The sequence below is a fragment of the Eublepharis macularius genome, chromosome 2, assembly GCF_028583425.1.
Source record: "Eublepharis macularius isolate TG4126 chromosome 2, MPM_Emac_v1.0, whole genome shotgun sequence".
Taxonomy (NCBI): Eukaryota; Metazoa; Chordata; class Lepidosauria; order Squamata; family Eublepharidae; genus Eublepharis; species Eublepharis macularius.
In genome coordinates this window covers 32,590,502-32,616,606 of record NC_072791.1, presented here as the reverse complement: position 1 = coordinate 32,616,606, position 26,105 = coordinate 32,590,502, and the positions used below count along the sequence as shown (strand labels likewise).

Sequence of the window (26,105 nt, the reverse complement as noted above, 5' to 3'; positions counted from 1 at the left end):
GACATGAGACAGGGAATGTTGATTCCCAGACTCCGCAGATGGCCTTTTGTTTTGCTGTGCACCTTCTTTTTAAAAAATGAAGGGAGAAGAGAGCAGAGTAGCAAAATAAAACAAAAGTCCAGTGGCACCTTTAAGTCTGATGACATTTATGTCTCTCATGAAGGCGCCACTGGACTTTTGTTGTATTTTGCTACAACAGACTAACTGTCGGCTACCCCTCAAAATAGCAAAAGCCAGCTTTCCCCACAGTGTCTCTTGTGCCGTTGCTAAGCAGCATTGCCATTATAAAGCTGGAGAATTTCACAGTGTCTTAAGCTTATAATTAAATTTTTATAAACCTTGGAAAGTGAGACAAAAAGATTTGTAACAGCACATGATGAAAGAACACACACACCTACAAAATGCATTGACAATACAAAGCTTGGGTGGCTTCAACCCATGGGGAGACCCGGCCCCATCACTGTGATGTAAGCGATGGTGTTGACATTTAATACTTTGCGTGGAATTATTAGACGCATTGATTCCTGTGGAGAAAGTTCTGGCAGAAAAGGAATAATGTCCTTTTCAGCTGTTACACTTTTTTAAAAAATGAAGGAAAAAAACTCTCGGTTAAAATGGATACTGTGATACATATATCCTCAGCCGAATAACAGAGCTCCCTCTGAAGTTGATGACGGTGTTAACAGTAATCATCTCGAGGTCCAACTGAATGTCACGTGGCCCCTTCACAGGGCGGGTCATCACTAGAGTTGCACTGATAGGTCCGGTTTGCTGTGTGCAAAGTACAAAAAAATAAAGAGAGAGAGAGATGTGAGCCCCTTCTGTGCAAATAACATAACTCCTCACTATCCCTGGTCAAGCCGAAAGGCATGGAATTGGCTTATAAGTGGCCATTCGTACCTCTCATGTTTGGCCCACATGGACCTTTGGGGGGGGTAGACTGCACCATGCCAAAATGAGTCAGATCATAAGCTCTTGCGTTGTCACCAATATGTCACAGTGCCAGCCCTTTCTATCTCTTGTATCACAGGAGCGCTGGATCAACCTATTTCCTGGATTTCACCTTCACTGCCCCTCCACCCCTCCCTTTGTTAATCCTAATTGGCAGATTCTCCTGTGCTTTTTTTTCCTTTTAAGGAACTCCACATGTAGTTGGCTGTGAGAATTGTCTATTGGCCAACCAAACAGTGAAAACAATAGAGGAGGGGGGCATGCATGAGTTTGAACCACTTGTGCGATCAAAGAAATGTTCTCTCACACAAACAAATAGAAATAATATTTTTAACAACAACAACAACAACAACAACAACAACAACTGTGCTTCTATACCACTCTTCTAGACAGATTAGTGCCTCAACCAGAGCGGTGAACAAGTTAGTGTTATTATTATCCCCACAATAGAGCTGGGGCTGAGAGGAGTGGTTTACCCAAGGCCACCTACTGAGCTCATGGCAGTAGTGGGATTCAAATCAGCGAAGTGCTGATTTGCAGCCGAACCACTTAACCACTGTGCTACACCAGCTCTCTTTTAAAAGGAAATTTATTTTTTAAGTGATCATCCCCCATTAGAGCAGTGATGCATCGCTGGCAGAGTTCCGTTCCTGCCTCCTTCTCTGTTGCCCCAAGCATCTGTTTCTTCACCATGGGATAAAAAGAGAATCTAAAACCTGATATTAAAATCTTCATTTTTGATACCCAGATATTTAGCCCTCTACAATATTCCCACCCATGCCAAAGCAAAAGAATAAAAAGGGAACTTCCCACTGCGTGCTTTCAAACCAATGATTCATCAATAGTGCACTGGGCTTTAAAAAAAGAGGGAAGGAGGGGAGGGTGGAAAGGAGGGAAGAGGGGGTGGCTGCATAGATGAGAGTAACCAATCACACTGAACTCGGCTGGCAGGGGGTGGGAGAGGGTGGAATGCTAAAAGATGGGATAGAGTGTGTGCACAGGGAAGCAGCAGACTGGAACATGGATTTTTTTAAAAAAAAAATCGTGGTGTAAGCACTCCCAGGAAAGCCATGGAAAAACCTCATAATAGTCGGAGTGACTACTCATGGTAGCAAATCTGCTGCAGACAGTCATGAAAAAAATGCTGCAGTATGGGAACTGAACCGGCGAAATAGAGCTGTGCAGAAGGGGTTTGAGATTCTCCAAATATAGCATGTAACCTTAAAGCTAAAATTTCTTTTATTTCTGCAAGAAAGTCATGACTTTGTTAATGAAGTCAATCAGGAGTATTATTCTGGCTGACTTGTGCATTCTGACCGCAAAGAAAAGAGATTTATTTTTACAGTACAGTGTTAACCATAATTATTGGACTTTGATTCTTTTCCTCTTTTTGAGATTTGTAAATAACCACTTGCCTATGGGGAGCAGAAATCTCTTTCAGGGGATCAGAAGCAAGAAGGAATAATAATTTGTAAATGGCAAATTATTTGGTGTTCTTTTCCCCTTTTTAGAACTTCAGTGTTTACAAATGACTATTAATATAACTATTTGTAGACAAGCAGGCTAGTAAAGCATTTTTATGGACCTGTCTGTAAGGCTGTACAGTAAAAATTATACAATATGTGCCTATAGAAATGGTAAGTGTGACACAGCATCAGGTAAGCAGCACCTGGCTTAAACTTTAAACAGCAATTTTTAAAAAACCAAGAGAGCTTCCTCTGTCTAAAAAATAAAAGAATGCATGAAGTGCAAAATCCTGTCCCAAAATTCCACTCACCCGCATGTAGAATTCTCTGCCCTCATTCCCTGATTTGATCTGGAAGATATAGTATGCTCCAGGGTAGCGGGTTGTTGCTTGCATTTGAAATATATCTGAAGGTACTGTGCGTCCTGACACAAGGTCCATGTCTCTGTAGATAATGTTGAATGGCTGATCTCTACAACCAACGGTTTCAGCTGGGCACATGCAGTGGCTGTCAGAACAAAGGCATTATTAATAGTTTATAGTGGGTGCCTCTGGGTGGATGATGAAAACCTCAAGAAGTGGACACTCAGAAAGTAGGCCCCTACCTACTCAGAGGGCTCCCCAGTACGTAGAAAAATATAACTGTAAATTAACAAAAAGGTGAGAGGGAGATCCTAGGGTTCCCATTCCCCCACCTGGGGCAGGGGATCCCCTGATCCCACCCTTTCCCCCCCACGCCCACTTACTTGGCCAGTGGGGGGGCATGCTCCCTGGGGTGCCCCCTCCCTAGGCAGTGCGGTGTACACCTGGTTGGGGGGCATGTTCCTGCACCACGAGAGCGAGCAGCAGTGGCGATGGCGGTGGACGTGAGTGGCAGCAGTGGCGGTGGGAGCGGCCCGTGGCCCACTCTCACTGCTGCCGCCACCGCCATGGTCCCTTTGTGCCAAACAAGAGCGGGCCACGGCAGCGAGAGCAGCCAGTGCCGGCAAAGGCCCCTTTGACCCAGAAGTGTCCTTTGACCCCTGTGCAATGATGTTACTCCAGGAAGTGATGTCATCATGTGAGCCAGGAGCGCGTGCATGCGCTGCGAGTGTGCACAAAGAAAGAGGCCAGGGTAAGTGCCAGCTCCTAATCCCCCGCCAGGAGAGCCCAGGGACCTGGGGATCTCCCGTCAAGGGACTCCAAGTCCCTGCCTGGCAACCCTAGGATAAGCTAATGATATGTTTGTTTGTTTAAAACATTTATCAGCCACCTTTCTACCTTAGAGGAGCTCAAGGCAGCTACCAGGGGCATGGAGCACTGAGAACAGCTGAGTGTGTTAAAAGTGCAAAAACTGGTGGAGAGGAGAAACCGGCCTGTTCAAGGCCCTAAGCCAGTGTTTCCCAACCTTTTTTTTCCAGGGAGGAACTCTGAAATTAATTTTTCAAATCCTGAGGAACCTCCATTTATGAAAACATTTACTGCTACTTATGAAAACATCTACTTATTTATTTAGATTTATTTAGAAAATATCTAAATAAAGTAACATAGTGTTCATACTAGTTTATCTGACCCAATAAACACACATACATAATTTATTCTAAATTGATTACTGGAATCAAGAGACAGATACAGACACCATACCATTATCAGCAAGCTCCTATTAAAAGCCATTTTAATTAATGTATTAATTGCAATACTACTTCACCACTACTGGGTGTTGTTGCTCCTATTGCTTCATAAGGATATTTTTTAGTGTCATTGTACATAACAAATGAGTCTCCTGCCACCTGCTGACCTAGTAAGGGATTATACTTTGTCCCAGTTACCCAGGTTATTAACATTTAAAGAAATGACAAGGATAATAAACATACAAATTGCTTTAAGCATCATGGGAAAGCAGTACAAAAAGACAGCAGATAAATAAATGAACCACTGTGCTGTACATCAACCTGGCTGGGAAAATAGAGCTTGTATAAACAATATGGTGAGCTCCCCTTCACTGGCAGTTTTCAAGAAGAGGCAAGATGGATATTTGTCAGGGATGCTTTAGGCTCATCCTGCAATGGGCAGAGGGTTGGACTAGAAATTTAATTTAATTTAATTTATTGGATTTATACTCTGCCCTCCCCACATCAGCGGGCTCAGGGCGGAGAAGGTCTGTATGGCCCCTTCCAACTCTGTGATTCTGTGAATACGGTGTCAGCTGCTGATGGCAGTGATAGTCAAATTGAGTGCAGCATGGAGGAGTTGCAAAGGAGCATGTCAGCCAAAATGTCTTCTAGGGCGGCCTGTCAGCAGGGCCATCTCATGCTCCACTTTCTTGTTTGTGGGGGCAAAGCATCGTCTCTGCACGACTGGATTGACACAGGGCTCCCCCCATGTGGGGATCAAATCTGGGGCTCTGGCCATGCCATCCCAAGACCTTTCCACTGGGCCATGCCTATCATAGCAATGTTCCCTGCTCAGATCTATATGACTGGTGGTGACATCAGGGTTGCAGTGGAATGCCCAATGCCCTATATCAGTTCTCCTTTTCTGTCTGCCTGTGAGGCCTGGTGGTTAGGGATAGGGTTGCCAACTTCCAGGTGGGGCTTGGAGCTCTCCCAGAATTACAACTGATCTCCTGAGATCTGCCCCCCCTGGACAAAATGGTGGACTATATGGCATTATATAGACGGTCCTAGGGGTTCCCTCCCCCTGCAGAATGTCCATAGAGAACTGACTGGTGGCACCTCAACTGTCACATAGCCCTGTTGGTGCAGCAACACTGCAGCTAGCAGGCTCTTGAGATCAGGCTGCCTATCTATCATAGGTGATGCAACAAGAATTGCATCTCTCTGATTCTTTAAGTTAAGGACAGTTTTGCACATTACACAGCAACAAACCCAAGTTTGCCACCTAGTATGTGTTCAACAAGAAACCACAGCTAATCACAGGTTCTTTGATGATCACTACTGTGCATTACACATTTTCAAAAATCATAAGCATGTACCTGAAGAAAGTAATGGACTGAGAAGCTTTAAAACCGTGTTTGTGTGACAGTAGGCCAACAGAACTGTTGCAATTTGGTTAACGGCATGTGCCTTATTAAGAAAAGGACTGTCTTCCTCTGAATATGTTACTTACTGATCATTGATCTGGATATAAGGGTCCTCACATCTTATTGGGTCTAGACATTTGAATCCACCTTGAATGTTGAAACAAGTTTGCTGCATAGTGCACGTGTGGTTTCCAATTTCACATTCATTAATCTCTAAAATTAAAAAAATATTGTATTTAATACCCTCTTTCAGCTAAATGGCAAAGAAAATTGTTCATCCATGGATTAAATTACATGTGCATTATAAACCAAAAGAAATCAGCCATCCAACAAGGCCCATCAGTCGATTCAAAGACTTGGTACAAATGCATCGCGGGTGGGTGGGGGGAGGGGAATTTCACGCATCAAAATAAAACCAGAAATTCATTTTTTTAGAACTGTTTTTTGTTTTTCTCACATGCGTACTGACAGCAGGAGAATGGCACATATGAGCTTGGCCTAAACAAAATCTTAAGTCCCTTGGATATAGTGAATTGAATAGTATACTGACTGATGCTGTGAACTTGAACCAAGAAGACCTGTCTCCTGTTGGAACCTCTACTGCCATAAAGTGATCTGAGGTACTTTACCTTAAATTAGTTATATATTTAAAGGCTACCCAGTTTTACAAATTGTTGTAAGGTTAAAATAGTAGCTACAACATATGCTGCCCAAAATTCTTTGAGGAAAAGGTGAGATATAAATGTGTTAAAAACAATAAAGTAGCCTTCCATTATGCAAATAGACAAATTGAGTACTGCTCCACTTTATTTTTAAAGAAACAATATCAGAGAGCTCATTAAAACTATGCTTTGACCAGCTACGCAAGCTTTTGGAAGCATGCTGCCTGGTGTCTAAGAAAAAAATCAGAGCACAAATTCTTTCTCCAAGAAACAGCAGACCAAAAAAGCTGGTATTATCATTTGTATACTTGATTGTTTGCTAATGGCTACTGATGATGGACTGATGTTTCCTCAATGGGCATTAATGGCAGGAACATAATCCATGATGACTGATGACTACTATGAGCCAAACACAACTACTAGCCAGGATGGAAACTAGTATTCAGCAGTGTATGTATGTGGCAGAGAGACAATATTTTGCACAGATGTAAAGCTGCAAGCAGCAAGGGAGAAAAGGTTGGCAGCTGATAAAAGAAGGAATCCCAAAGACCCCCAACTGGATGTCATTTGCTTTTAGGGGGAAACTGATGTGCCTTTAGAGAATAGCACCACCTCCTATCTATTCCATGCTCAACATAAATAAATTGCAAAAATGTCATGATTGCCAGCTTCTCACACATTCTCCTTTACATTAAATAACTACACATACAGTGAGAATTAAGTAGTTGTGGAACAACTCTGTGGTTGTAGAAAAGAGCAAGAGTCCAGTAGCACCTATAAGACTAATAAAATATACAGTAAAATCAAAAAGAGAATCAAGAGAACTTGAAAGCTTATGCTACAATAAAATTGGTTAGTCTTAAAGGTGCTACTGGACTCTTTTTGATTTTGCTACCACAGACTAACACGGCTAACTCCTCTGCAAAATATACGGTAGGGTATGAGCTTTTGTGAGCCACAGCTCACTTCTTCATGGTCAACTCAGTAGCTGACCATGTTGTTGCCCACAATTTCATACATCAATCAGGTCAAAGCTTTCAAGGACAACATTACATATACAAACCATAAGCATAAGCAGTACAGGAAAGTACAACTGAACCCATTTTGAAGTCTCCCCAGAGAATTATAGATATGCCAATTTCCTCCCAAGTCTAGAAAAGTGACCAGGTTGTGTAACTCATCTTACTATCTTCCACATCCATTCACCACTTCCATCAGTAGAAAAGTAAAAGGAGAATGTTGGTGACAGATAATGGTTCAAGACTGAATAACGACAATTTAGCAAGAACCAAGATGTACATGTGATGTGCAAGAAGACAACTCCATAACTGCAGCTGCACTTTCCAGCACTAATAGTGCAATCCTAAACAGAATCGAAAAGAGTCCAGTAGCACCTTAAAGACTAACCAACTTTACTGTAGCATAAGCTTTTGAGAATCACAGTTCTCTTCGTCAGATGCGTCACGCATCTGACAAAGAGAACTGTGATTCTCAAAAGCTTATGCTACAGTAAAGTTGGTTAGTCTTTAAGGTGCTACTGGACTCTTTTCGATTTTGCTGCTACAGACTAACACGGCTAACTCCTCTGGATCTATGATCCTAAACAGAGTTGCACAATGAAGATGGTGAGGGGTCTGGAGACCAAGTCCTATGAGGAAAGGTTGAAGGAGCTCAGTATGTTTAGCCTGGAGAGGAGCTGACTGAGAAGTGATATGATAATGATAACCATCTTCAAGTACTTAAAGGGCTGTCATATAGAGGATGGTGCGGAGTTGTTTTCTGCTGCCCCAGAATGTCGGACCAGAATCAATTGCTGAAATTAAGTCAAAAGAGCTTTTGGCTAAACATTAAGAAGAACTTCCTGACAGAGCAGTCCCTCAGTGGAACAGGCTTCCTCGGGAGATGGTGGGCTCTCCTTCTTTGGAGGTTTTTAACAGCAATGCTGATTCTATGAACCTAGGCAGATCGAGAGGGAGGGCAGGGGGTCACATCAGTGTTTAGTTCTTGTGGTCCCTTCTTACATGCCCGGAGTAATGCCGATCACCATCTTGGGATCAGGTAGCAATTTTCCCCAGGCCAGTTTGGCTAGGGAAACTGACAATGTTTTGCCATCTTCTTGGCATGGAGCAGGGGTCACGAGGTGTGTGGGGGCGGGAGGAAAGTAGTTGTGAATTTGTGCAGGGGGTGGACTAGATGATCCTTGAAGCCCCTTCCAACCCTGGAGGCCCCTCCCAACCCTATGATTCTATGATTCTTCTAAACAAATTGGTTTCAATGAACTTTAAGTGGTACATCTCTGTTTAGGATTACACTTTAAGTTTCCACAAATATTTCTCCACTTGAATATGTACATGATCAGTCATGTGGAGAACTTAAGCAGTCTGAAGCAGCTTTCAAGGTTTTACTTACCCAGACTGCATTTCTCCTCTGATAGTGACAGAGAGATTTACTGGGCCTGACCTCCTCTCTGTGAGCACACACGTACTAAAAAGAAGGTGCTGTTGAAATCACTTAGTTCTGCCAACAGTAAGTCAGTCAAAACTTCTGCCCAATTATGCTTAAAGCAGAGGGGCATACACACACACAGCATGCTGTGCTAGCATTCAAACATAATTACTCAGGAAAGTATTTCATGAATTCACTGTTTTCCACAGCTCTTATAGTAAACAAGAGACCAGGTTTAGTGTGGAGCTGATTTCCTCTATTAAGGTCATTGGGAGCTTTGCCACTTTTCCTCACAGTGGGAGTAGAAAAGGGGAATGAAATGGGACCTGTTGTGTAATCTTTAACCATACTTGAGAGTGGTTGGTTAGGCCAGGAACCCTGTGAAGTGTAATGATACCCCTCACGTGGTTATGTTCTCAGTGGTATTGCACAAGAGCCCCTGTCATGCATTTCTCACCATACAAAGCAAAATTCCTTGCTTAGATTTAAGTTTACAACATTTGAAATATTTTGCTTCTCCCCCCCCTTATATTTTGCTTTTTTTGTTTTTTCCAAGGAAAATGGCCAACTTTTTCTCTAAAAATCACATCTGGTAGAAAGAAAGAAAGAAAGAAAGAAAGAAAGAAAGAAAGAAAGAAAGAAAGAAAGAAAGAAAGAAAGAAAGAAAGAAAGAAAGAAAGAAAGAAAGAAAGAAAGAAAGAAAGAAAGAAAGAAAGAAAGAACCTCTTACCCTGGCAGCTTCTGGTATCATCAAGTAGATGGTAGCCGGAAGGGCAGAAGCAGTAGTAGCTGCCTGGCTGATTGGCACATTCATGTTGACAGAGAAATTCCGAGTAGCTGCATTCGTCCATATCTGCAAGAGTTGGATTCTGTTTAGGATTAGGAAGGATCATTCACCCTCAATAGGTTCGGATCACTATTAGCCAAAATAAATAAAGGGTCCAACCTCAACCGATATTACTTCCTGTGTGGCTGGTATAGTGCTGCTTCCGGCCCTTCCAAGCTCCTCCAATGCTCTGGGCTTTAATAAAGTGTGGGTGTACAGGTCCCATGATCCATATCACAACCCCAGATCCATCTACTTGGTCAAACAGTAAATCATCTCCTCATCAACCACTGTGACACTCTCACCTAGGGTTACCAACCTCCAGAATTATTCTGGAATTACAATGCTTTCCAGACTACAGAGATTGGTTCCCCTGGAGGAAATGGCAGCTTTGGAAGATGGACTCCATGGCATTATACCCTGCTGAACTCCCTCCCCTCCCCAAATTCTGCCCTTTCCATAGGGTTGCCATTCCTTCAGTGGGGGTGAGGCTCCCAGCCTTCTCCCCCTGCCATCACTCAGTCACCTGCCCAGCGTGGGAAAAGGTGTGGGAATGGGATTCCCGGGGAGTGCTTCTGGTGCGGTGCATCAACATCACTCCTGGGAGTGACATCATCGCACAGGTCCTGGGAGTGCTCCCAGGCTTCATGCTGGGACAATTTGGGCCTGTTTGGGGGTCCTGCACTATGACATCACTCTCAGAAGTGATGTCATCATGCCACTCCAGGAGCGCATGTGTGAGGAAGCCTAAAAGATGTGCCAGGTCCCCCCCCCCCCTCCTGCTGGGAGGGTAAGGGTACCTAGCAACCTTCCCTTTCCAGGAATTCCTGGAGCTGGAATTGGCAACAGTATAACCTGCATTTTCCCTCACCAACTGAGTAGGTGATGCAGGCTGCCTTTTCTCCATGTTATTTTACCACTCTTCCCAGTTCTGGGACTTCTGTCACTCTGCCAGTATTGGCCTTAAATTTTGCTGCAAATTATGGCTTTCAACTGCTAAAGGGTCAGTACCGGTCACTGGTGGGCTAGGTCAACAAAGGGTTTCGCAATATCAGGATTACCAAGCAACCTTCCAAAATTTTGATTGAAACCAGATTTAAAAGCATTTTATGTGATGAGTCTGGGGAGAAAATTTACAGAAACTTTAAATTCTGAGGAAATCCCAGGACAAAAGCCATTTCAGAGCTGAGCCAAACTGAGGATATGCCAAGTTGTAATGGACACATGGGCGAGTGTGAACTAAAGGGAGTGGACTACCTTCTCTTTCCTCCCTCGGCATACTGGAACTAGGCCTGATTAGCAAAAGGTCATTTTTCTACTTATGAAAAACCCTACATTTTCTATACAAATTCATACTTATCAGCATGAGAATACCAGGCCAAAAGTGTTATAGTTGATTTGGTCCACTTTTAATCATTTCCTTATTTGCAGTATATTTGAGTGAGTAAGTAAGAAGCAAGGAAGTGGCGGCGGCGGCGGGAAGGGGGAGCAAATGTGGCCAACAGATGCCAATCTCCAGGTTGGGGGCTGGAGGTCTCCTGAAATTACAACACATCTCCAGGCCACAGAGATCAGTTCCCCTGGAGAAAAAGGCTGGTTTGGAGGGTGGACTCTATGGCATTATAGTATATGCCACTGAAGTCCCTCCCCTTCCCAAACCCTACTGTCTCCCAGCTCCTCCCCCCAAATCTCCAGTAATTTCCCCAGCCAGCCAGGGGCATGAAACAAGGCTTGCCAGCAGCAATCAACAGCCCCCAGCAGCACCCCGGTACCGTATGTGTATACACACACACACAGATATATGTATGTATGTACATGTTTATACATATACATATATATATACATACATACATATACATACATATACATATACACACATATATATGTATACACACACACACACACACTGCTTTTTTGTAGAAAAAAGGTTGAAGATACACTTAATGTTCGCTCATGATGTTTGTCACCTTAGAGACCATATTTGAGTGGCATAGAAATGTTCACCTCCAACCTCTGAATGTCCCCGAAACCTAGTATTCAAATGTATACTGCTTCTGAACATGGAGGTTCATCATATATCAGGTTCTTAATAGCTTGACAGCAAATACGTGTTTAGAAATGTTTTCCTAAGCAGAGTTATACCTTTCTAAGTCAACAGACCTTGAATATAATTCTGTTTAGGATGGCAATGCAATATGAGCTGTACCAATTCTTCAAGCTGCACATCACAGAATATGAAATAGACAATAGATTTGACAACAGAGGAGCCAGGCCACTGAGAAGGAGGCAACTGAAGGTACAAAATTTCCCAAGCTTTCCCAATTTTGATCCCAAGATCAAAAAAGGAGGGCAGTCCACCTGCCTCATTTTACCAACATGTTCTCACCCAATACTATGACTGTAATCTTGGGGATTTAGCTATAGCTAGAAGCTCCTCTAGGAATATTCAATTACTTATTTTTATTATTGTTATTTTATTATTACAATCAATTATACAAAAGTACAATAAATCATATCTTGGCAACAAATAATCAAAAGTCCTCAGTCATCAAAACGAAGAATCAAATGTGCCTTGCATGTAATAATTCATTAACCTGATCTTTAAATATACTCTATTTTTTTTTTAAAAATAGACTTTTATTCCGCCTTCTGCGCAAGCAGGCCCAGGGCGGATTGCATCAGATAAAAACATTCAAACACTTTCATCATAAAAGCAATAAAAGTATAAAAATTCAGACATTCAAGCAACATCACAACAGTGCACTATAAAAGCTAATATAAAAGACAGCAGCAATCAATTCACTAGAAGCTAGGTGGTGGATGACTCTGATAGGGAGGGCTTAGATCTTCTCTTCTCCTCTGTCCAAGCCGGTGGAGGCCTAGCCCAGGCTCAACCAAAGGCCTGGCGGAACATCTCTGTCTTACAGGCCCAGCGGAAAGATGGTAAGTCCTGCCGGGCCCTGGTCGCACTAGACAGAGAGTTCCACCAGGTTGGAGCCAGGACTGAAAAAGCCCTGTCTCTGGTCGAGGTCAGGCGGGCCTCCCTGGGGCCAGGGACCACCAATAGTTGTTTGTCTCTTGATCGAAGCATCCTCTGGGGTACATATAAGGAGAGGCAGTCCCACAGATATGCTGGTCCCAGTCCACATAGGGCTTTATAGGTTAGTACTAGAACCTTGAATCTAATTCGGTACTTCACCGGCAGCCAATGCAGCTGGCGCAGTATAGGTGTTATGGTGTTATACTCGACACTCCCACAATGACACGCACCGCTGCTCTAAAATTGTCTCTTGGCATACTCCTTCCAAGCTCTATTTATTCCAATAGTTTAAGAAAGGTTTACAGTCACCTATCTATTCCTGTTGAGCAACCCTCTTTCCATCCTTTTATAAATCATATATTTTTCCATGGTCATGACGAAATGAAACCTTCTGAAGCCAAACTTCTACGTTTAGTAGTTTACCTATCCTCCAATATTGTGCTACCAACATCCTAACCACAACTAATAGCTTGCTAATCATCTGTTTATGGATGGGGTTGCCAATTCTGGATTTGGAAATTCCTGGAGATTTGTGGGAGGAGTCTGGGGAGGGTGGAGTTTGGGGAGAAGATGGAGCTCAGCAGCCATGCGATGCCATAGAATCCGCCCTCCCAAAGCTGCATTATCTCCAGGGGAACTGGAGATCAGTTGCAATTCCAGAGCTCCAGCCTCCACCTGCAGTTTGGCAGCCCTAGTTTAATGAGCGCTTACCCCTCTTGGACATCAACCTAGCAGAGCAATCTCAGGTATTCTAAATTGTAAAATTTCTTCCAGTATATTAAATATACCTTCCCAGTACTATTTAACCCCCAAGCAGAGCCATAAAATATGTAGAAAGGTTCCAATTCTTTCATTACAATGCCAATGCATCACAGAAGTTATGAGGAACATGTTTGCCAGTCTATCGGCTGTTATGTACCACCTATACATAACTTTTGCAACATTCTCTCTTAGACACGTATTGGCTGAGATCTTCAAGGATTCTTCTGAAAGACTCACCCAAATTTCTTCTGGGATAGGCACTGCAAGATCTTTCCCCCATTTCTCTCTATAAATCAAAACCTTTTCATCTGAGCTTGGCTGTCGTCACACGGCCATAAATTTAGCGCCAAACTAGTGCCATCTCCCGCTGAATTCTCACCTTATTCCGGCTCTCTTGCAATTTCGCCATTCTCCCCAATTCACGCTTTGTGACTCTTCATGTCGTCTTTATTCACTTCCATGTGAATGCCCTGGATCGACTATGAACGCTTTGCAACACCAAAACGCTCACTCTCCCTGATCATCTGTCTCACCTAACACTGATTCTCCTGCCCTACACTCCCACAAGCCCCAGTGCGACCCGCAATTAAGCCTCAAAGTAATTTTTTTAAAAAACGTCAGCCTTATAGCGCTATAACGCTATAGCGCTATAGTGCCATTCTGCCATGGGTGGGAAACCTCTGCTACCTATCACAGTTGGCTTTTGGGTTGGCCCAGCACAACATTATAATAGAAGAGTGATATAACGCAAATATGTGGGGAAAAATTTTTTTTAAAGGGGGCGGGATTTTTAGGGCCCCGTTTCCGGAGGCACTTTGACTGACTGTCGAATTGCGCTTTTCCCTTTTAATGTGACTGACTGGAAGCGCAAGCAGTCGTCAAAAGATGGGAGAATCCGTTCTAATAACGATAACAGAAGAAACGATTTCTAGTGCAAAACTGACGAAATAAGGGCCCGTGTGACGATGGCCTTTGTCAGTATCATATATATCCTAGACACCATTTTTTTCTGTTGGAATACGCAATTATTTATTTTAACCCTTGCCTTAATTTGAAAATTGTAGCAAGACACTACTTGCTATGTTTTTTACTTAAACAAATGGTTAAGGTGAGTGATTCTGGATTCCTAGAGACGATTCCCCCCACCTCTCCCTTCTGTGTTGATTAGTGAGTTCTTTCATGGGTGTTTCTGTCTGGAAGGGGGGGGGGTGCCCAGAGGGGATTTTTTTTCTGGAGGCCTGTGGTGGATGTAGGAAGCCCTGCAGAAAGTAGGTTAAGAAGACCAGGATAGAAGACATATGTATCTGCAAAAACATGGTGGGGCTGAAACATTGCTCTCTTTATAAAAGCAGTATTAATCCTGATGAATGACTTGAAAGATGCTAACCTTGTCCCTCTCCCCACACACCACATGCTCCTTTTATCGTCAACCAAGAAAATTTTGCATCTGCTTAGAGTGAATCAGAAAAAAAAACCCCAAAGTATTTTTCAAAGATTTATTTTTTCCAGCATGTGAGCTGGACTCTCCCATTTAACTAGGCCCCAGGGATCCTTTCAATACACAAATAGATTTAACTAATCCCTTTTCAATTCAACCACAAGCACAAAGCACTCAGACCAAAACAAGCATGACAGCGCTGGAAACAGCCATCTAATCCTTATTGCAGCCATATGTTTGAATTTATTAACCATTAGACATTATGGCCATGGACAACAGGTTAGCAGTGAGGACACATGAAAATGTTTGCTTAGTTCAATTGCAGGAGGCGAAGTGAGATGCATTCTAGGTTATAGCCTTGTAGTTAAGTGGCAAGCAGAACTCCGTAAAATAAAGCTGTCATTCTGAACCCATTTGCTAGGGAGTGAGTTGGATAAGATGATGCTCTTCAGTATGGTGCCCTTGGCAGCCAACTTCAGTTCTCCCGTAGTGGCCACTCCCTGTTTGTTTCAGGATTACTGACTTCAGTTATGCTAAATATTCTGGGATTAGGTGTACCTATTAATTTATCACTTTCATACTGTAATTCTCAGCTTTCATGTGATAATAACCAAAAGGAAAAAGGCAAGTAGTTACCTATTTCAAAACAGAAAATTAATCATCGCCAGCATTTCTACTTACCACTACAACTAATCCCATCGGTTTCCAATTCATAGCCAGGGTCACAGCGACAAAGGAAGGAACCATAGGTGTTGACACAGTTTTGCACACAAGGGTTGTCAGTTGTACATTCATTCACATCTGTGGGAAACCAGTCCTTAGAGTGTAAATGACTTTTCTCATGATTCTGCTATAATGAACGCTTTCATGAAAAATTATGTAAATTTTGAGATGAAGTTTTTGTTTGCAACATGTAATCTGACGCCCGTGCCCCAAAAACCTCTCACTAGGATTATATTCATGTATCCGTGTCTTCCTAGCCTTAAAATAGGCTTAAATACTTAAAAATACAAATAAAACACCAGCCTAATACCAGCCACCACTTTACTTTTAAATTTATATCCAGAATATGCTCAGATTAGAGGGGAGGGGGGAGGGGTTCCACTTGTGGAAGAGTTACAAACCACTGTGGTATAGTGGTTAGAGTGTCAGACTAGGGTCTGGGAGACTCATTTTCTAATCCTCACTGTGTCATGAAACTTCCTTGGTAACCTTGGGCCAGTCACTCTCGCAGCCTAATCTACCTCACAGGGTAAGTGTGTGGATAAAATGGAAGAGAGGAGAACCATATATGCTGTTGTGAGCTACCAGGAAGAAGAGCTGGATTGAAATACGCTAGATAAATAGCGACAGGAAACACAACAGTCACAGCCTTACCCCATGGGGTTGTACCCTTATGCCCTTGTCAGACAAGGATTCTGATAGAACACCATCATCACCTAGCAGCGGTTGAAGGAAGGAACTGTAAGGACACCCGCCAAGGAAGCCTCCCTTTACTATAATATATTCCAGGTCAGGCTTGTCTGCTGCTCTGAAAAATGGCAAGAACTGGTCTTGCTGACTGCAGCTACCCTTTGGCTGACTTTCTCCACCTCCTCCTCTGCCACTGCTTTTGCTTCACTTGGTCTTTAATGGCACAGGGACTGATCTAACACAGAGATGCTAGGGTACACCACAAATAATAAAATCCAGGGAACCTTTTGCCCCCAAGAAGTGGTTGCAAAATTCATTCATGAATATGTCTTCAAGTCACTCTGGACAGGAGCAAAGGGAAGATGATGCACCCGTCTCTTGGGCATCCCCTTTACAGCACTACTGGGTAACATCCAAAGTTGCCCCCACACTAGGGTCGCCAGGCTTCAGGTAGTGGCTGGAGATCTCCTGGAATTACAACTGGTCTCCTGGCCACAGAGATCAGTTCACCTGGAGAAAATGGCTACTTTGGGGAGTGGACTCTATGGAATTATGCCACGCCAAGGTCTTTTCCCTCCCTAAACCCCACTTTCTCCAGGTTTCTCCAGGTTTCACCCCCCAGATCTCCAGGAATTTCCCAACTTGGAGCTGGCAACCCTACCCCACACACTAAGAAGCAAGAAGGAATTATTCTAGCTCTGCTGTGCCCACCTACACCCACCTATTACCATATTTATTGGACATCAACGGGTCATGTACTCTGATCTCTAACAAACAAATAACTCTTCAATGTTGAAAAGGTCTGATTTCACCACTGTTGACATCTTGAAAAGATTGTGCATGATCTCTTTGGAATCCAACTTCAATACAGCAAACAAAGTGAAGTCTATCCTGCAGGTGCTTCCTTGTTTGTCTACTAATTTTAAAACTCCAACTGTTTTAAGCATAACAAAACCTGGCCAAAACCAGCAGGATACAAAAGAGGGGGAAAGGGCAAGTGAATAAAGGCCTGTGTGACGGCAAGTTTTAACTCTTCACAATCCTGTTTATGATCAAATTACAGGAAGGCTTCTGGTTTGGGTCCCCCCCCCCCCCATTCTTTGACTGCACTGATAATTTTATGGCTTAAGTACAAGGAATTTCATCAAGGTCACAGAAACTTTTTACATATCAAAGCACATAAGGAAATGCACACACACGCATAGAGGGCTGTGTGTATTCAGTGATTATACAACAACAGAAGTGGATAAATTGACATAAGGTGCAAATTCAGCATTCTGAGAACCCGTCAAGTTTCTGACTGTTTTTAAAAGTGTGTGGAAGAAATGACCAGCCTCAGACGCTAGTGTGTCTGAGCAGATTATCCCATCGTCAGCGAGTGGGAAACTGTATCCGTGCCCTACAGATCTTTGAGATTTTTATAGGGTGTGGTGTACAGATAAATTAAATAAATAATTTGCACCTTAACATGTGTAATAATACAGCATCCAGAACTTTCCAGCTCCAAAATTAATTTTTTAAAATTGAACTTTTAAAGTAAGATAAAGCACACAATGCAAAAATCCACCACACATTTACAGTAGCAAGAGGTGAGTCAGCATACCCACCTAATGCTACATAAATCTCAAAGTCTAAGAATAGAAAGGGCAGCTGCTGCCTCTCGTTCTATCTGCTCACACTGATAATACCTTGGCATGATCTTCCATCTTCATTCAGGACAAAGCCTGGATTGCAGGTACAGGAATAAGAGCCAGGGACATTGGCACACAGCTGCTGACAGTAGCCATAACGACATTCGTCTATGTCTGAAAGAAAATTGTGAATTATGACTGATCATTGAACCTGCTTCGTGCAACAAACTCTATGACCCTGCAGACCAAAGACACCCTATTTGCAAACAATTCTTTGGTAACAATTCTCTGACAGCTACAAGATAACAAGACCAACAGCTGTCTGGATTGGGGCCAAATATCTTCTTCTTTGATCAAACCTTAACCTCTCCCTTGACCATTGGTCTGCCTATGCTGTTTAACTAAGGGGAGATGTACTTCACATAATTACACACTATTTCATTACATCCTGGATCATCCTGTGTGATTAAAGTGTTCATCACAAGTATAATCCATGCTTTTGAAAATGGTCACAAACCTTCTAAAGATGGGCTGAATAGCAAGCAATGTTGGTGTTTAAGGTATTGAGTACTAAGCAGAACTTGTTAGCCACATGCATGGAGTCATCTGGACTGAAGTAATTTTACTGAATGATTGGCATGACATTCCCATCCCAAAAGAAAGGAAATCTTTAATAGCTCAACTGTTGATGGTAGGTAAGTCAGCTATTGCCGCAGCTAGAAAGAATAAACAAAGCCCAACCATCTCAAATTAGCTATTAAGGGTCTGGGACTAGTTTACCTTAGCAAAGCTGACGGATTACTTTAAACAGTGTGAGAATCCAGAATATAAATCGCAATTTATTGAGCTTCGGTATCCGGTTTTGGAATTTTTGAAAACAGGTGAGTATGTTAAAAAGCTTGTTAAACCTAAAGATTATTTTGAAATGCTGCTCAATTTGTAATGTCACCATCTACCTGTAAGCTTGGATAAGCCTCCAAAATAACTGTATTATGATTTTGAATGTATTAATCTCAATAATATCTGGATGGATGTTGACTAGTTTGTTTATATGCTTATGTGTTACCTGGCATTGTATTGCTTAAAAAACTAAATAAATAATTTTTAAAAAACACAAAGCACCTGGTTTTGTGAACTAGCCTTTCAGTCCTAAACTAAGCCTACAAAATAGGGACTGTATTCACCTACAGTATATAGCTATAGATAAACATTAATACTAAATGCATCGCTGTTGTAATATAGAAATAACTTGGTTCACTGTTGACATGTAATCACAAAGTCATTCTCTTTCACTCTTAATTTATGTTGCTCAAGTTCCATAAGTTCATACAGTTTGGTATTAGAAGGAAGCAAAGCAGAAAATACCACACTGTGGACATGTCTGCAAAAATTACATTCCAATAAAGATTACTTGTCAGTTGAGACAAAGAGGTAGTTGCCCAGAGCTGTTAATAAAATGTAACAAGCTACACTTCCAGGGTCATTAAAACCCTTTTCAGTCCCTTTGCAAGTGGTGGCATCTTCCACTGCTGTTCACCAAGGTCCTTCTCTCCAATGATTAATCTGACAAAGAATCAAAATAAAGGGGAAATTGCTACTGTGAAATACATGTACAGTTGAAAATCTGTACAAATAAGTGGCAGTTGTATTTGTAGTGGTGTTGGGACAGAAGCTCTTTCTTCAACATGGCTACATCTCTAGGGATGCTCAGTCTAATCCATGTGAACCATTTCCAGACTGCTTTTGGCACTGAAAATGCCCTGGCCAATTTAGTGAATTATCTTTCTGGGAGACGGACAATAGAAAATTATCCTGGATTTCAACACCTTTCAATACAATTAAACCATGGTATCTTTCGTCACCACAGACCTGGGACTGGATTGGAAAGAGCCATTTCCCAGTGTTTTCAGTTCTTCTTAGATGGTAGGTTCCATAAAGTGGTAAAAGGTCCATAAAGGAGATAGCTTCTCTATCTGAGTACTTTTGGCCCAAACGTTCCATCTTACTTGCTATGCTTTTTAGCAGCTACATGAAACTATTGGGGGAAATTGACAATTTGTGGTGTCATCAGAATGGCATCCAGTTCCACTGTCCTTTTTCTGTGGATCCAGAAGAACTATGAATTTGATAACCAGCACAGGGCTAGATGAGTACGAGCAAACACAAAATTAATCTTGGTAAGACAGGGGTACTCTTGGGTGAAGATGTACGTGGTCCTTGAAAGGGCATCCAATTTGCTTTGAATGGAGTTGCAGAAGACAGGAGAGAAACTATACCTAGAGGTTTCCCAGGCAGGGGCAGTCTTAGTGATTCTGATGCCCTGGACAAAAATCAAGGATGGCCTGGCCTCCCTTATTCCCATCTGTAACAGACTGCACTTTTTAAAAGCTGGAAGTGCTGTACAAACAGCTGAAGGATTGTTAAGGGTTAATCCCTCACAGACACAGAGAACTTTGAGTGACAGGCTACTCCAAGGTATCTGATTGGGTAGCATGAGCTGGAAAGAAGAGGGTTTGTTTACAACCCTAGCTGAGAGGAATCCAGTGTGAAGAGTTGGGAGATGGAGTCCTTACTGAAAGCAGTTTAACACTGAGGAGAACTGGGGGGAAATTTGCAAGGAAGTTTGGGAAGTAGGTGCAGACTCCTATTTGGGCCAAAGAAAGGGGATAGATCTTCTAAGGAAAGGAGACTTCCCCTACCCAGTAAAACAGGGAGGTAGTTCTGGAGAGTGAAGAGATCACTGGTCAAGTGTGGTTAGAAACTGCCTTTGCAGACCTTAAGATTCAGTCTCTCTAGATTCGGTTTCGCTTTCTCAGCCATGCCGGACGCTCCTCTCGGCAGGTCCGGGAGGAAGCGACCGGGCACCCTGACCGGGCGGCTGATCTGCAAGGATTAGCCCCCAGGACTCCCAGTCAGGGAGGCAGGGTCTGGGACGCTGCGGGAAGAACCTCCCGAAATCAATGCGGGGGGGGAATTGCCCGTTTGTCCCTATGGAGGCCGGCAGACGTGCGTGGCGCCTTGAGTGCTGCCGGGCAACGAGAAACGGCAAATAAAAGAAACAGGCGGAAGCCTGTAAACAAGCGAATCCCTTCTGTTCTACAAGCGTTTGTGAAGGAGAGGTTGATCTGAAGAAGACTCGCTCTTCCCCTTCGGTGAGTTCCAGGTTTTGGCTGGCGCCCCCCCCAAAAATGGCAGCAAAGAAGCAAAGTCCCGCTCTCGGTAAGTCAGTCTCGGCTACCTTGCAGAAGGGAGAGTCGCTCGAAGAGTTGGTGCGCAGGGCGGTGGTGGAAGCCATAAAACCCTTTGTTGACAAGCTGAACGAAACTGATCAAAGGGTGGGCTCAATTGAAAGCGAAGTGAAAACCATTAAGGAAGTAGCGGGGGGGGGCAGAGAAGTCTGCTCTGGAAAGTGCGTCACTTGTGAAGGCTACGAAAAAAGAGCTGAAGTTGGTGGAGAACCAGCTGATCGGGCTACAGGTGGAACGAACGCAGACAATTTTGCGTCTCCAAAATGTGAAAGAGAAGGAAAATGAGGATCTGTGGGATTTGGTCTCGGAACTACTGGCGACACCCGTGAGGACAACTAAAGAAGAGGTTAAAAGCGCCATTTTGGAGGTCCGTTGGGTTTCTTCAAAATATGCAACAAAGCGACAGCTGCCTCGCGAGATCATTATTGACTTTTCATTTAAAAAGATTCGGGACACTATCCTATATAACTCATACAATGCGGATTTGGACTTTATGGGTTTTAAAGTCAAGATTTTAAAGGACGTTCCATTTCTAGTCCAGAAAAGACGTTTTAAGTATAAAAAGTTCACAGCTCTTCTGAGGGACCATGGAATAAAGTATAAATGGTTACTTCCGGAAGGAATATGGTTTAGACATAAAGATCAAGCCTATAAGATACTATCAGAAGATCAACTAAAGGATTTTGAGGATAAAAACCCGGAATTCCAGTGTACCAAGAACGAAGAAAAGGAGAAGCCTGAGGGGGGGGGGGGAGGAGAGCACCGCAGCTGCGGTTGCACAGAGAGAATTGCGTCTGGGACCCAGAAGGGGGAGGAAAGTTTAATTAGAATTTGAAATGTGTAATCTGTATGATTAACCACCCCATCATCATTTTATTGAGCTATTTTTTTTTCTATTATGGCAGTATGAAGGGAAAACATTGAAGTGTAGTGTTGAATGTAGTTTATCCTTCCCTTTATGTCCCCTTTTCCCCGCCCCTTCCCTTTCTCTTCATCCTTTCCCTTTCCTTGTGATAGTCTTGTGTAGTGTTATTGTAGTGTTGTGTAGTATACTGAAAAATAAAAAATTAAAAAAAAAAAGATTCAGTCTCTCTACATGAGACATCTTATATGAGGATGCTCAAGTGAAGGGAGACACAATGTTAGCCGGAAAGTGTAGTTTTAAAAGACAGAGCCAAAGGCTCTCTACAAAGAGCTGGCAGAGATTGCTTCTCAGAGGGTTTGTTAATTTCGTCTTTGCCTCCCTGAAGGGGAGGTGAAATTGACAGAGCCTCAAAAGTAACTATAGAATATAAAACTGGATTATTACCCAGAGACGAGAAACCATAAACCAGTATCACAGTATAGGGGAGAATGGACCTGCCAGATAATTACCACAAATCTGAGTTGACAATAATTTTATGGTTTTATGTGCCACTGAAATAAATTTGGCAACAGTCAAAGTAATATGCCTATTATTTCAAATAAAAGATTAAATAGATGACAGTTATAGTAATGGGCAGGGAACATTACCAGGAAAGGAATAATCAGAGAAAGTCTCAACCTGCAGCAGTTTGCATGAGAAAAGTAAATGTGTTAAAGTTTTGGGCACATGAAACTTACAAGGGCAAACCCTTTGATTCCATAGGATATTAGAAAATCTGTCCAATAGGTCTGCACTTGGTAACACATTAAAGTAAGTCAAGGGGGGAAATGACTGTACAAAGGGATTATGACAAAATATAGATACATATTACCAGCAAAAGGTGATGACATCAGGAAACTCAGATGCAACGGGGAACAAGTGCATTTAGCATCTGATATGAGCTATTGCCAGTCCAATATTTCCAATCAACCTTTCTCCAAGGCACAAGTTCTGTTATGCGCCCTGGGACAGCAATGTTTGAGACTGAAAAGCCTACCAATTTTGGTATCTATCAACTGACTTCACAAAAAATCCAGAACACAGTAATTCTATTAAGTGTGTGTTGGCGGGGTGGGGGAGGGGAATCCAACAGGAGGAAGAATAATCTACATTTTATGACAGCAAACTAATCCAGATTTGTTTCACACCTACTCCCAAATGAAGGACTGAAGAAGCCACACACCCAGGCACAAAAAAATGACAATTGTATAACTTCCATCTGGGGGCTGAAAGCTTGAATCCATAGACCTTGTATAGAAACTAGGCTATAATTTTAACTCTAAGGGATATGTTGCTTATCATTGGAAAAGTGAAATCTCTGAACAGTTGCGGTACTAATTTTGGAACTTGTTAAAGTTTGCTGATAGTGGGGGGAAATTGTAATACAATGCCATGTCAGATATAAAGCACATGTGCATGCATTTTTCAGATCTTGTTCCTTGGAAAAATGCAAAAAAAATCAGGGCTGCTGTCTCATTCATATTTTATAGAATGTTTAAAACAAACAGGGAAACCATTAGCAGTTGCTATTCCAAGAAGACTTGGAATAGCACTTGGTGTAGTAAGAGTGCAGGACTCTAATCTGGAAAACCAATTTGATTCCCCTCTCCTCCACTTGAAGCCAGCTGTGTGACCTTGGGTCAGTCACAGCTTCTTGGAGCTCTCTGAGCCCTGCCCACCTCACAGGGTGTTTTGTTGTAGGGATAATAATAACGTACTTTGTAAACCGCTCTGAGTGGGCATTAAGTTGTCCTGAAGGGCAGTATATAAATCAAATGTTATTATGTTAATGTTATTTGAGCAGTAGCTTTTTATTGAAATATTTTACTTGCTTGTGAAAAGGCTTCAAAATCTATTTTAAAAGCCAGTATGATTACTAGTGCTTATACTTTTTTCTTTCTCCTTATTGAAAAAAAGAATCAGTCATTTTTTCTTCCTTGTTTGGCCACGATTTTTATTCGGGATTTATAACAGTTTTGTAATTGGCCGCACTTCAAGTTCTTTCTGTGATGACTTCTACGCTTATTTCTCTGCTTCAACACTGCCTTATGAATGATTTCTGTAGCGAATTCTGTGCTTATACGGATAGTTGCTCTCTTCCAACACCTTGATAATTTTGGCAAGCGGCAGATGGAAAAGATGGTATTAGAAGATATTCCTCTCCGAGAACATCCTGTAAACAAGGCCATTGTGGATGAATGGCTTTTTGGAATAGCCAGTATGTCCTTTTGCTTCCAAACTGGAATGTGCTGCTGTACTTGGATGAAATGTAAAACCAGAATTTTATCCTTTCCCATTGGCTATTTTTCTCTTGCGAAGCCCTCCCCCCCAAGCTACTTTTCCTGCAGCTGGGGTTTTGGACACATACTTGCCACATGGGGTATGCATGAAGAATACAGTTAATAAGGGGAATGATTAATCCTCTCTGGTGTAAGTTGTCTATGCTCCCTATTGCATTGCAGGAGACCCAAGTTCATAAGATATGATTCCAGCCAAATTGTTTAGGATGAAGCTGGATGAAGCTAAGATGAATGACATATTTCCTATGGTTTTCCATCTTGGATTTAGCTTATGCTAACTATGGGTGCTACTTTTTCTATTCCTTAGCACTGTACGAAGAGTAGAACAAAGGGGTCCCTGCCATAACAATTAACAATTTAATAGACATGATACAAAAAAGAAAAAGGAACAAGGAGAGAAGAAGGAAATCAATTCAAGTACCAACCCTGACATAATATTGCCTAAATGGCAACAATAACCTGGTGGATTGGTCACTGCAGGAAATTGTTCTGGTGGATGAACCAAATGGCAATTGACCCCACATAGTTTGACGCAGGGAGCCTTACGTTTCAACTTTAACACTGGTGTAGCCAGGTGAAAAAGTAGACGGAATCAACATTTTATAGAGGTCAAGATAGACCTAAAGTGCTGGAAAACATGACTATAAAAATACAAGCGATGCAGAGCAGAGAAGCCATTATAGGGCTTCCAAAGTGTGTTGGTCAGCTTGGTTCATTTGGTCATTGTTGGCTCATGTCAGTTTTGAGTACTTATTTATTTAAAACATTTGTATGCTGCCTTTCCATGCGATTAGGGCCCACAAGGTGGTGAACTAGACTTGCCAGTCCCTGCCCCGGCCACCTCTCCCCTGACCAGTGGAAGGAGGTGCAGGAACGCAGAGGGGAGCGCACTTCTGCGTTCTCTGGGGCACCCCCATGTCACGCCAGGAATGATGTCATTCCCACTGCAATGTGAAAGCGATGTCATGCCGGGGGTCCAGTTTTAAAAACTGCCCCCCAATTTAGTATTTGGCGTCAATTTGACACCCCCCCCCCCCGTGCAACCCATCGCTTCCGCATTGCACTGGTGATGACATCATTCCTGGTGCAACGTGGGGATGCCCCAGAACACAAATGCGCAAGGTGAGTGCCCCCCCCCATGCCACTCGCTCCCACAATCCCCATCTCCTGCTTTCATGCCTGGGAGACCTGGCAACTCTATGGAGAACAACTAAAAAGCACATTAAAAATCAACTTTTAAAAACAGTACATATATATAAAACCAGCCATTAAAAATAAACAAGAATGGGGGCCAGTAATGATATACCGGATGAAACAGGGAAGTCTTTATCCACTGGTAGAAGACCATGATTGAGGGGGATACAAAAATCTCTGAGTAAGATTGTCACATTTTTCAAGAAGGTCATGTTTGCCTTTAACAGCTCTGTGCTAAATGGATATATGAAGCATTTCCAATCCCTGCACTGTAAATAGTAAAGGTTTTCCAGTCCCTACACTATATGATGGAAAAAGAAGCACCTACTTGATTTCTGCCAATACAGCTGTTAGGGACAGGAGCCCTGCTGGGGGGGAAAGTTGGCAAACCTAAGTTTGGGTTGGACAAAATGTGATATATTCAGGGATATGCTGCATCTTACTCAACTTAAAATGGATTGCATGAATGATGTCATTCCTGGCACGACAAGGAAGTGCTCTGGAGCACTCATGTGCTGCACGTGCGCACAAGGTAAGTACTCCCAATGCACAAACCACCCCCATCCCCTGGTTTGGGCTCTGGCAGATTTGGCAACCCTAGCACAAGCTATAGGCTAATCTTGTCTAAATACGAAGATAGAAAAGTAACATGATGTAAGGATAAAAAGATGGACCATTTTGTGTATGTCTGGGGGTATTATTCCTTTGTTTTGAGCTGAGGTTGTTTGGACCTTCTCAGCTCCTGTAGTTTTGGAGGTGGCTGAGGGGTGTGTGTGTGTGTGGAGTTTCAGCCTTTTGTTGATT

The 26,105-nt window shown here is 42.6% G+C and overlaps 1 protein-coding gene across 1 annotated transcript in view; it reads right to left on the bottom strand.

The window, feature by feature from the left end:
* Positions 1–310: 310 nt before the first annotated feature.
* FBLN5 (fibulin 5) overlaps positions 311–26,105 on the bottom strand; it is an 87,884-nt gene continuing 62,089 nt past the window's right edge. Inside the window, exons 6-11 of the mRNA XM_054972853.1 lie at positions 17,713–17,829; positions 15,293–15,412; positions 9,276–9,398; positions 5,525–5,651; positions 2,729–2,924; positions 311–771 (exon numbers count right to left, since the gene is read on the bottom strand). Of these exons, the coding sequence (XP_054828828.1) occupies positions 610–771; positions 2,729–2,924; positions 5,525–5,651; positions 9,276–9,398; positions 15,293–15,412; positions 17,713–17,829 (845 nt within the window). The 3' untranslated portion in view covers positions 311–609. The remainder of the gene's footprint in view (positions 772–2,728; positions 2,925–5,524; positions 5,652–9,275; positions 9,399–15,292; positions 15,413–17,712; positions 17,830–26,105) is intronic.